A 13,188-nucleotide genomic window follows, 5' to 3' on the forward strand; every position below is an offset into this window, starting at 1 on the left:
CGGAATGTGGATGCAAAGCTTTTTTTCAAAGGCTCTCTTATGAGCTCTTCCAGAGTTGTGCCTTGATAAGTTGGTATCATGATATCATGTTGAGGGTCACATGGAAGAGAAACGGTAGAGATGGTCTTGTTCATTGGAGAAAAATCACTTCCATCTTGAAAGGTCTTTGGTTTGCTCTCCACGTTAAGAGAAGACATTATTTTGAATTATCTGTTTTCTGAAATTTCCATTTTTCTTTTTCTGAAGCAGACCGATTGTGATCATTAAATCCCAACAGATTTCCCTTAGCTCGTTGTCTTACAATATGCTTGCTTACAACTTACAGGAACCAAATATGCACCATTTGATTGATGGGGTGCGGCTTACTAGCTGAATTAAGCGATTAACTAGTGATTCTCATCAATCCTTGATAAATTTCTGAGGTCACTCATTTCCAGTGAATGCTTTTAGACACGACGAACCCATTGTTCAAGTCGAAGCTGCTTCAAAGGAGGCCCAAGATTTGACTTCCTTTCCTGGGGGCATCTCCATTTTCCAACAATTCCGGTCACGGCATCACTCTGAAAATTAGTGCTTTCTGATAAAGGCTTTCTTCCTGCTTCGGAATGATCACCACCAACTGGGGACGCCATAGACATAGTTCTAGAACACTCAACATTCACTTCTTGTTTCCTTTTCATAGAATTTCCATCAATTTGCCTTGTACTTCTGTTCTTCCTTGTTGAAATGAAACCATCATTAGCAATATATGTTCCTTGATTTTCTTTATCACTGCTTGTTGGATTTGATTCCTTGGTAGAAGCTCCACTAATTCCTCTCTCATTAACATTAGCTTCTGACGATATATAACCGAGTTGTTCTGTTGAAACTTTGGCTCCCAAGCTTTCTTCTTTGGAGTACCTACGCTCAAGCAAATCTCGTGAAGATTTCCCATGGTTTATGCTTGAACTTTTGTTGATATTCGATAAAAGAAGACTGTGTTCTTCCTCTAATCTTCCTTGCAGCCTTTGCAGGGAATCCCCACCTTTGAATCTTGCTCTTTCACCAAAGTTATGGGAGTGCACTTGTTGGTCGCTCAATTTTTCATCTTCACCAATCTCGCTAAATAATAGGCCAGTAGTACTTTCAACCAAATGGTTTCCCTGTGATTTTAAGGAAATTACTAAGCTAGCATATCCACTTAGAAGATTGACTATTTCCACAGATGCTATTAGATGAACAGCTTGGCCAAATGATCTAAGACAAATAGAAAAACTCCTGAATGTATACTACACAGTTGAAAAAAATAGAAAGAAGAGTACCTTGTTTGCTGATTGGTTTTCCTGCTTGTCATTCCTGACTAATCTCCTGCATTCAGCAAACCCATTTAAACATTTCCACCCACCTTCACCTTCTACAGAAACTTCTTCGTCTCTCTTCTTAAATTTCCCCAAACCATTCTCTTTCCCTCCGCTGGTCTCCTCGAAAGCAAAACCCTTATCTTTCTGACTTCCAATCCCCTCATAACTAAAATCCTCGTTAATTGAACCCGGAGATTCATACACATATCTCGAGAACCAGTTTCTGATGTCGGGAGGCTCTGATAGATCAAAATAAAGACGAAGAGCACAGATAAAGAAAACGGGCTCAATTACTTCAATACACAAATTTATATGCAAATGGGAAGCAACCCAAAAAAAAAATGAAATATTCAATACGAACCAGAAGGGAGTGAAAGCGAGTATGAGGAACCTGGAATCTACAATGAACAACAGAAAACCCGAGAAAAATTAAGTTGCACAAACAAGAAGCATTTAGCGCAGAGCATTGACCCATCAAAAAGCAAGAAGAAAACTGAGGGATAGAGGGGAGAAATGGAAGATTTATACAGGTGGGGATGGGGTTCTTACCTGGGAATCGAAGGAGTTGACGATAAAGTTGGAGCAGTTGTGAATATTCAGTTCTCCAATTTCCTCCGCCATGGTAGTGTTCGAAAATCGAAACTAGCAAATACAGTGAGAAGTTTGAGATATTCGTCATATAGCAAGAAAACCCTGAGATCTGCAGTGGTCATCCTTTTCTTTTCAAATTTACCGGGTGTATTGGGCGCGAGATACACCAATTGAGTACGGATATTTCGTTCAGTTCAACCCGACAGCCGACAGCCCGACACCCGAGATTTTACACGGGCTGGGCCTGGGCCAAAAAATCTTGGGCCTGGCCTAAATTCGGGTCGATGCCTCGGTAGCACGAGCCGAACTTTGTCTCGGCCTGACCCGGCCCTATCTAAGCCCTATCCAACCCGAGCCCGCCCGATGATGTATCATGTATGACATGGTTATAAAAAAAGTAGGGTAAATTATAGATATCCTGTACTTTGAGGGTAGTGACAGTAGGTGCTTCAAACTTCCAATTGTAACATTTGAGTACATTTGAGTACTCTGAACTCTCAAAAATAGACACTTAAGTCCATTTGTTAGTATTCTTTCGGTTAAACATTATATAGTGTCAAAAATACCTTTCTCATGTATTTCTAAGATCATTTTCAGGTAACCAAATATCTCCCCATGATGACATTCTCACATGGGTGATAAATAATAGATTCAAATTTTCCGACAAGGACATTCTTTGGTGATGATTTTACTCTGTAGAATGATCTAAAAAATGCACAAGAAGGGTATTTTTGATACTATATAATGTTTAACTGACAGAATACTAATGGATGGACCCAAATGTCTATTTTTGAGAGTTCAGAATACTCAAGTGTTGCAATTGAAAGTTCGGGATAGTTATCTATCACTACCCCCAAAGTACAAGATACCAATATGTAATTTACCCAAAAAAATATATATGTTTAGTTTGTTATAATATGTATAAGATTTTCTTAAACTCATTTTATGCATTTTATTTATAATAAAAGCATATTTTTTAATTAAACATATGCACGTATATTTATTAAGGCGTCTATAAATATTTTTAATCTATTCTATTCATAAATGCTAATAAAAATAGATGCATAAAAGAGATTAAAAATAACTCAAGCTCAGCTTGATTTGTGTTGGGCCTGGGTTAGCAAACTCAGTCTCGACCTCGGGTTGGTCCAGGCCTGAGCCCAAGGTTCAAAGCCTAGAATTGGGTCAACCCGACCCAACCCGCCCAATACACCCGTAGTTCTCACTATTTTTCTTCAACGAATCTCAAATTAGTGCATTGGTTTTCTTTGGAAATTGTTTATATTACATGCATCTAATGATTTTCTCATTGATCTATGGATCAATTTTGTTATGAGATTCATGAGTTTTTTTTTTTTTTTTTTCCAATGGTTTTAGAATAAACTGCTGTACATTTATATTTTCCTAAGATTTTCTTTTAATGATACGTGAGAAGCTTCCCATTCAACATCTATATCATAGAGGGGTAAAACATAAATCAGGTTAGATCCATGAATCCATTGTCAAATTTATCCATAAACATCATTGTTTTCCTTAAAAAAAAACATTGTTTTTCAATTGTTTTACATAAAATATAATATGCTTAAATAGAAAAACAAAATTTACTAACACTCGTTTTTAAAATCATTTATCCATTGAACTTAGACTATATAAACATGTCCTATCATTTCCCTGATATTCATTATTCCTTAAATCTAAATACAATTTTATATCCAAATTATATCTTTCTACATTTAATCAAAATATAATAAAACTTTATATATTAATACTTGTAAAATTGTCTAATAAATAATTATCTTGCATGTTAAGTTGAAATACATCTGTTTAGTTGGCACCTTTATGCTACCAGTTGATTGGCTACAAGTATCTTGCACCTTTATTCCTAATACTGTGTTTGGTTTGAAAGAAAAAGGTAGGGAAAGGTATACTACCATTCTGGCTTTCCCTACTTTTCCCTTCCTTTCAAACCAACCACAATGTAAGGAAAAATGTGTATAATTCAACAATGAAAATAAATTTATATGGTCAAACATTTGAGCATATAAACATAATACGATGAAATTTTGTGTAATAATAAATTCATATTTAATCTATCTATCATGTAAAAATTAGGGTTGAAGAATTTGGTACATAATTACATATATGCGAGTAAGCATATATGCTAATTAGATGAATGTACATATAATAAAATGTAATTTTATCTTGGTAATATGTGTAGAACAAAATATATGCAATAGTACCTTTGTGTAATTATCCATTTGATACTGCAAGGAAACAAGTAAAACCCTAACACTATATATATGTTTGGCATCGATGTTGTAGATGCAGAACCGTTTCTACTGATATGTGAGTTGGAAGCACTGTTTTTTGAAAAAAATGGTGTTTTTTTTTCTTATTTGGAAATGTTGCTGCCAAGTATGATGTTTCCTGGAGCAACAGCAAGTTTTCTGTTTGGTAACAATACTCTAAGAAATGTTTTCAGCACTGGTACCTATTATCTAGTACCATGTCATGTTCCTGTCACTGCCACCTCATGTCCCTATTGGCAGCAATGAGCTGCAGCTCTAGGAAATGCCAAATTCAGTATTGCTCCAAACCATGCATTCTCGATTTTCAAGGCGTGGTTTGGAGTACTATTTTTTATGAAAAAACAATTCCAAACAAACAAGCGGTTCCTGGAGCACTATTTTTCCAACGTAATGCTGATGTGTCACCATTTTCCAATGTGGCGCTCATACATTTGCAAAGCAAACAGCAGAAAATAAAAAACATGAATGAGAAAAAGAAATAAGGAAAAAAAAATCTTTCAAAGAGAGAGTTTTGCTACATCTCACTCTCCATTGTTTTTCTTGTTCCTTGCATTCTTTATTCCATTTTCTTTATAACCAAAAGCAACACAATTATACTCTACATTGTCTACATTTCCACCAAACATAGCGATAATCTACGTCCTTTGACTCTTTCTTTTCACCATTTTCCTATTTGAAATCAATTACTCTTCTCCATTTGTCCCACAAAGAGAAGGGAATCAGGTATGGGGATAGAGCAGGGTGCATGTAAGACCCACTAGCCATATCACCAAAAGCCCGTGGCTTCGTGGGCTTAATCTAGTGCCTCCTATGTTGGAGGGGTGCCGACTGCCGACTAATCTTCTTAACTATTAGGTCAGCGGCCTCTCTTCTAGCAATTGGATCCATTCTTTTTCATCCTACATAGTAAATATTATCCATATATTCAAATCAATCGCAAGTAGTAAGTAGTAATTAGAGTCTTGTAGGGGAGAAAGACCAAACACCAAATGATGACTACAAATTTGTCTAATTTTTTAATAAAGGCTACATCAAGATGGCTAATATCAAGGGAAAAGTCACCAGATGTTTCAAGATAGACTTTCAGGCAGCTCCTCCAAGACACCCCACCCTGTAGCTTTGACATAAAGGTTTTATCACTTGGGTCAATCATGCTCGTCTATAAGGATTTAAATTTTGCAAGGTATCAAGGTGTGTTGACTGATATGTATTGTATCGGCGACCCTTGATATGCCCCTACAATAGGTGTTTCGAGGTCTGACCTGATTTAAGGGGTAGATGGGCTTTAAACTGGATCCGCTGAACTGGTTTAGAAAAAAAAAAATAGAAAAGCACCCAATAATACAGAGTGCCTATACGTCCCAACTAGCATATCAACCTGTATCGATATTTAGAACCTTGTTCGTCTATACATGGTTTTGAAATAGAAAATCCACTCCTCAAAAAGAATTAAATCGATTGACTACACACATAATAATTAGTTTCTCCCACTCATACAAAAGGCTATCCACTCTCACACCTTTAATAACTAGTCTAAACAAAAATCTGAAAAGTGGGTATCTCCCATTTTGAGAGCAAGTTCATCCACTCCTAAAAAACTGTAAGAGTGCTTGTTCTCAATCACAAACAAATTTTAATTTTAATCTTAATTAAGATCCCTACGGTTCAAAAACTGATTTTGCATTAAAGTTATGTAAATTACCAAAATTTAGTGTAATTAGAAAATCTATTATAACAATAATAATTAGTAATAAAATACTGATTGTTGATAAGAATATAAGAAAATAATAATCACCATTATTAATTAAAAATAATATTAATCTATAATTAAATAATTAAGAAAATATTACATTTTGATTCATGTATAAATTTTTACAGTAAAAATTTTAATTATATAGTTATTATGATAATAAAACCATTAATTAAATACATAATAAGAAAAACAATAATTAATTAACTAAATATTACAATACAAATAATCTTTAAAAAAATAAAGAAATAGTAATAAAAAGTTAGACATTCTTTTACTTAAATAAAATAAAAATTAGCCTTGTATTTAGTATACGGTCATTCTCTATTATAAAAACCAAGGGTGTCAATTGGACTGGATTTGGTCCAATCCGATCTAGTCTAATGCCAGTCCATTATAAATGGACCGGGTCCAATCTAATCCAATGAATGTTTTGGACCAATTTGGACTGGTCCAATTCAATGTCTAGACCGTCCAATCTATTCAAATTTATTTTGATTTACATTGGTTTCAATCCAAACCTAGTCCATTGACACATATTCTTATCTTATATCAATGGACTAGATGTTGGCTTAATCCAACCCAATCCAATATAAATTTATTATGAATGAACCAGGTCTAATCCAATTTAATAAATATTTTGGACCAGATTGGTTCAATCCAATATGTCTTGTTAGTCCATCCAATTCGTCCAAATTAATTTTGGACTAGACGGGGTTCAATCCAAAACCAGTGCATTGACACCCTTAAAAAAAAATAAAGGAAGTGTTCCCACATTTGTAGACACTCCACGTATCAATACTTTGAACCATGTCTCTAGACAATCTACAATAGTGGGTCGGGTGCCTCTTGCATTTTTTACGTTTGCCCCTATATCCAAGTCCAACCATTTATTGGACTTTTTCACAAATTTGAATTTTCATCTTGAGAGTTGACATACATAACAACTGAACCAGTGCAATGCATAGAGTTGAATACAAACCAATTAATATAGAAGTATTTGAGAATTATGAAAGATTTTAAGGAAAAGTATTGAAATCTCATTTTTTTTGGTAAGTTTATTAAAATAGTATTCAACAATTGTTTATAGTTTTCAAGTAATTATTAGATATAAAATAATTAAGGAGGAATAATGGTATATATATTATCTATTTTCTTAATTTTTTGTATTTTCCTATTTTTTTGTTTGAAAATATAAAAAAGTAATCATTGTCTATTTTAATTAGATCAATAAAGTTGTACACTCTTATATATATATATATATATATATATATATATATATATATAGAGAGAGAGAGAGAGAGAGAGAGAGAGAGAGAGAGAGAGAGAATAGTAACAAAAATAATGCTTAAAAATTATTAATTTAAAAATCCACTAATCTTTCACTTAAAACTAATAGACATTTCAATTCCACTTAAAACTTAATAAATACTAATAAAAACAATAAATTTAAATACAAAAATATTAATTTATAGTTTTAATAATATTATGATTTAAACATGGGTTTGATATATTGCAAATAGAACCCATGTTCTAATGTTGTATTTTGTTTGTATTAATGCATTTTAATTAATTAATTAATATTATTATTAAAATTAATAATTTTTATGAGTTGAGACCTTTACTATGCATAATGCCTATACTACACAAGAGACTTATAAATTTTAATGAAAACTTAAAATGTAGAACCCGTTTTATTACTCAGACAAAGAAGACAAGTTAAACAAGTTTATATTGACCCATTTTCGAAAATAGTTCCGAACTTCCGATTTATCTATATAATAAATAAACAACAACAACAACAACAACAACAACAACAACAACAACAACAACAATAATAATAATAATAATAATAATAATAATAATAATAATAATAATAATAATAATTTAACAAGTTTTTATCTAGAAACTATTAAAAGTTAAGAAATTAATAAAGATTACTAGTTCATAAATTAAAAAACTAAAATACAACTTAATTCTATTTGAATATAATTAATATTAATAATATAATTAAAATTAATAATAAAAAGTAAACAATTAACAATCAAAAGTTATGATAATTTAAAATTAATAATCAAAAGTAAACAATTATGAAAAATAGTAAAAATAAACCATTTTCATTCCATAAAAAAATTGTAAAAATTAATTATGTCATAAGACTCCTACTTAGGGAAAACCATTTATAACTTAGTCCAACTTTGGGCTCAAGCAAAAAATGCAGGTTGTAGGGTTGCAAAATTAATAAAATCAAGAAATTAATAAAAATTATTAATGATAGGATAATTAAAATTAATAATAATAAGTAACAAATCGTTTATAACTTAACCTAACTTGATTAGATTTATAAATTTCCATGCTCAAGCATTTTTTTTGAGTTAGGTCTAGTTCAAAGATGCACCAGATCCACACATAACGTGGATAGTAGGGTTATAAATGGATTAGATTCAAATCAAATTCAGCTACATTCACATCAACATTCGATTATGAAATTTTTAGATTTGCACCCACATCTGATTATCAATATGTTGGATTTTGAATTTTAAAGTATAAATATATATATACTAATATCTATGTGTATACAATAAATATACTACATATACAAAATAATCATTTTTTATTAGACATCTATTTTAATCAAATTGGATCGGGTTAAATCCACATTCAACTGAATTATTAACTAGGTGCAAGTTCTAACATCCAAATATAAGATAATTGGATTTGGAGTCTAATTGAGTATGAACTTTCGAAATCCAATGCAGATAGGGCCCAAACTAAACAATCTGTAATAAGCTCAATGTGGAAATTATATGCACATATGATAAATATTATTATATAATATTTAGATAACAAATTTTATATTAACATATGTAAAAATATAAAAAATATAGATTTTTAATTTGTAACAAAATCATAGTTTTATAATTAACACGGACAACCCTATAGGCTCAAACAAATAGTATTACACTTAAGTTGTGGGCTGGGCTAGGACATACAACCTTAAAAACTACTAATGCACTATCAAAAGTTAGCCCAAGATTTTTAATATTTTGGTTCAGTCCAATTACAAATGTTACGATGCATGAAACTTGGGTGGGTTGGGTAAGATTAGGATCAATCAAAGTCTAATCCAAAGTCTTAAACCTTAAGTTTGAGCTTAGATTAATTTAATTATGACTAAAACAGTTAACTGTAGATTAATTTAACTATGACTATAACATAATTTTACATATTTACTGATATTTATGTATTTTAAATATTTAAGTGATATTTACAAACAATTAAAAATTTAATTATTAATAAAGTAAAATAAATAAATAGATCACTAACAAATAATATGAAAAAATAATTATTTTATTAAGTAATTAGCAATAATTTATTTTTTGTTAAAAATATTAATATAATTATTCAAATTACTAAATTAGTAAAACATTTTTATAACAAATTATTAAAATAAATATTCAATTATTTTAAAGAACATTGCATTCTTTCATTTGTTATAAGTTTTGGTTATTTCACTTTCCTTGATAAATCCTATGCATCACATGGGTTCGCACTAGTGTTTACATTAAAATAAATAAAAAGTTAAAGAAAAAGAAAAACATAAATTCTCATAACCAACTCTAGTTGTATATTTACAATTGTGCCCAGTTTCTAATAAATAGCTTACAAAAGTTGTAACAACCAACCCAAGCCCATCGCATGCATATTGTGTCAGATTTAGCTTAAGTAAGATTTGGGTTGGCATGTTTAAGCTTTAACCATGATTTAGATTTAGACATGACGTCCATATCTTTAAGGTTAGGATTGGATTGGGTAGACACGAAAACCAGCTTAATCCTCATACTCTACTTCATTAGAGTTAAGAGGGATTCAAAGAGATTTAAGAGGAAAGTGGAATTTAATAGAGGGATGCGATTCCAAACATCTGATATATATATATATATATATATATATATATATATATATATTAAAGAAAGGTTTTTAGGCTACAACCCCCATCATTCATACATGTGGCTTTTTCAAATTTGGACACATGGCATTTCCTAAGAAGTTGTTAAAACTCATAATCCACTACCACCATTCAACAGGTGACCTTCTCATTTTCTAGAAAGCTAAACACATCTCACAACCCACTACTAGGTTACAACCTATCACCATTCAAACACATGGCCTTCTCATTTTTCTGGAAAGCTAGACACATGGCATTTTTTGAGAATTTGATGCTAAAGCCCACAACTCACTACCACCATTTTCAATCCATTCCTAAAAAATGTAGAAAATGCAAGAGTGGTTATCCAAAACCACTTTTGCCTACATTCTATTAATCTTAGTTAATCATTAACCCTCTATGTATCATAACAGAATAAAACTATCCATATTCTAATAATTATTGAAAAGTTATTTTTTGAAATAAACATTTTTTTTATTTTAATAATTATTTAAAATGTTAATAAATATAAATATAACCTTATTGATTTTATAATGTAAATTTAATATTACCGATTCCCCTTACTTAGTACGGGGTCATTCACTAGTTGAGTATTAATAAGCGAGCAAGTGTGTGTGTGTGTGTATGTGAGGGAGAGAGAATTTCATCCCTTGCTCACTTGTGTGAGCGTTGGCCTAACATAGCCTTATATAAGTACAGTGTTCTATTAAAACCTCAATCAAATGTGCCAAAATAGTCCCTTCTTATAAACTTTATTGAATACTAAGGCTACGTTCGGAAATGATGCAAATGGAGTGTAAATCCCGATTCAAGGTAAATTTGCACTCTGGTTCACTTTTGCTTGTTTTTGACAATACCACATTTTTGCATTGACAAATGACATAAAACACATTTTCCAATGGATATATGTAAAGTACATAAATAAAAAAGAAGTACATTTGCATTCAAGTGGGAATTTGATAAAAAAGGCATATGCTTTATTGGAGTTCATCTTTGCATCCATTACACTTAAAAGTCTATTTGGTAAAAAGGTAAATTTGTTAGTGCAAAACTAACCCAACTTTGCAATTTACATGGACTGTTTTACACTACACATATTTGCATTCACACATATTTGCATCGTTTCCAAATGTAGCCCAAATTATTTTCAACAAAAAGAATGAACAAATAATAAGACACATAGGTTTGATTCTAACCTTCAAATTAGTTCTCTAGTTGTCGACCAAGTGGTGATGCCTTGACACCATCCTGTTTATTTCAAATGAAGGCAAATTTCTTAAACTACCCCTAAGGTTTAGGAAATTGACTAATTATACCCCTTATGTTCCAGTATTATTTTAAATACCCCTATTATTTCTAACAATTGTCATCATCGTTAAATCATAACGAAAAAATAAAATATTGAATTTGCTCCCCATTGTTTCTCAAATTTTCAAAACAAAACCCAACTACTAAAAAGGAAAGGGGAACATGGTTTTTTCTTTTTCTTTTTTTTTTTTTGTGTGAGCAATGAACACATTGTTTCTTCGGTTATGGTGACCGAAGTGACCTATAGAACAATAAGTTGATGCCGAGAAGGGCAGTGAAAACCAGAGAGACAACCAGACAAAACCTTTCTTTTGGGTTTGCAATAACTTAGTATTAGTAGCTCCCCTGTTTCTCTCAACATGGTATATTGTCTCTCTCCCTATCGTCGAGACGCTTGCAAACATGGCGACCTGCTCATGCACTCATAGAAGTGCAATAAATTCATAGCTAAGGTTGTGACACCATCGCTCAATGAAAACTTAGTGACTGGGTGCATTTCTATTTGCAACAACCTTGACAACGTAACGGATCTCTGGTATTGGGTGCTACTAGACACCAATTTCGATGGAACCCAACAATATTACCTTAAGTCTCCATAGCATCTATAACCACATGAGATGCTTTCATTTCAATCCATGCAATTATGCCCTCGTGGCTGACCAAGATTGGTTCAGTTTCTCAAGGCCAAACCTGTTGTCTAGTGGTGATAGATTGAGAACTGCTTCGACGGTACTTGAGTTTGTAATCTTGCAAAAGACATGTAAAGAAGTTGGAAATGCATGTGGCCCCAACATCAATTGCTTCACCTCCACAAATTTGGGTTGGCAGAAGTTCTTAGGTCTTATTGTCAGAAGATGGATTCTCCCGACTTATTGATGTTTCTGGTGGTAAAATAGAAGGAGTCTCTAGTGTTGCCGAGGATGGAAATCTCTGAGGTTGAAGAGGATGGAGGGTAATATTGGATTTTAAAAATATTTATACGTCACATGGTGTCATGTGTGTATGGATTTTAACTGACCATTAACAAATATTAATGACAAGGGTATAGCTAATCAATTGTCAAAAATAGTGATGATACTTTAAGGCAATAGTCAAACCAGTAAGGGTAGAGTCAGATGTATAAAACGGGCCATGTGGCCTGTGTAAAGTGTGGGCTGTGCCACCCTCCCTAGGGATAATTTGGGGGGTCAACCCGGCATGGCCCAAGCCTATACTAGCTTGTGCTGTGCCACGGGCCTAGGTTGGGTGAGTGGGCTACAGACCATGTTGGGCCTTGGGTGTGGGCCGAACCGAGCTGGACTATTTGTTTTTTGTTTTTTGACATTTTTATTTATTTTTATTTCTTTTCCAAGTAAAACTAAAATATTTAACTTTCCTTTGGGAATTATTTGAAAAAATAAGAAATCTAACAAAAAAATGAAAAAATACTTAACCTAATAAGAAGTCAAAGAGACAAAGATTCAGTGAATAACAAATTGAAAGAAAAAGAAGAATTTTATTTCATTTAAATTTGAATGGTACAAATCATACCTTGTTTGGATGAATGAAATATGAAATATGAAACTTGGAAAATGAAATAAATTAATAAAATAAAAAATATAATATAGTTACAAATTGAAAATAAAAAATTACGTTATTAGAAAATATCAAATAAATTAAATAAAATTAAAACAAAATTTACAATAACTTAAAAAATGCTATACAACTATTGAGTTTACAAAAAACATTTACTTCATAATTTTCTCCTATTGTTCGTGACTTTGATCATCTACTTCAGGTGAAACATCAGGTGTAGTGTCATGCCTTCCTTTGTCTTGTAACCTATCGTCAGCATCCAACCAACTTTTAAAGTAAATGCACATCTTTAGACTTTCATCATTCATATAGTTTTTATTGTCGTCCAACACCCCAATACATGCACTAAAACAAGACTTCGGTGGA

The 13,188-nt window shown here is 31.9% G+C and overlaps 1 protein-coding gene across 1 annotated transcript; it reads right to left on the reverse strand.

Annotated features, from left to right (window-relative positions):
• Positions 1-229: 229 nt before the first annotated feature.
• Positions 230-2,064, reverse strand: LOC148848347 (ATP-dependent caseinolytic protease/crotonase family protein). The gene is made up of 4 exons (XM_088951201.1): positions 1,890-2,064; positions 1,702-1,738; positions 1,302-1,579; positions 230-1,142 (listed from the first exon to the last, which is right to left on the reverse strand). Exons 1-4 carry the CDS (start codon positions 1,959-1,961, stop codon positions 447-449), a joined length of 1,083 nt encoding a protein of 360 aa, XP_088807327.1. The 5' UTR covers positions 1,962-2,064; the 3' UTR covers positions 230-446.
• Between the last annotated feature and the right edge of the window lie 11,124 nt (positions 2,065-13,188).

Source organism: Nelumbo lutea, chromosome 6, assembly GCF_056320005.1.
Source record: "Nelumbo lutea isolate HS-2025 chromosome 6, American lotus-T2T, whole genome shotgun sequence".
In the NCBI taxonomy this organism is placed as follows: Eukaryota; Viridiplantae; Streptophyta; class Magnoliopsida; order Proteales; family Nelumbonaceae; genus Nelumbo; species Nelumbo lutea.

Excerpts from the sequence above, each read along its gene's own strand:
- LOC148848347 (XM_088951201.1), bottom strand. The coding sequence starts at position 1,961 with ATGGCGGAGGAAATTGGAGAACTGAATATTCACAACTGCTCCAACTTT. Across the intron at positions 1,580-1,701 it reads CTCGCTTTCACTCCCTTCTG|AGCCTCCCGACATCAGAAAC; the intron begins GTTCGTATTGAA and ends TTGATCTATCAG. Across the intron at positions 1,143-1,301 it reads AAAACCAATCAGCAAACAAG|GGAAACCATTTGGTTGAAAG; the intron begins GTACTCTTCTTT and ends TTAAAATCACAG.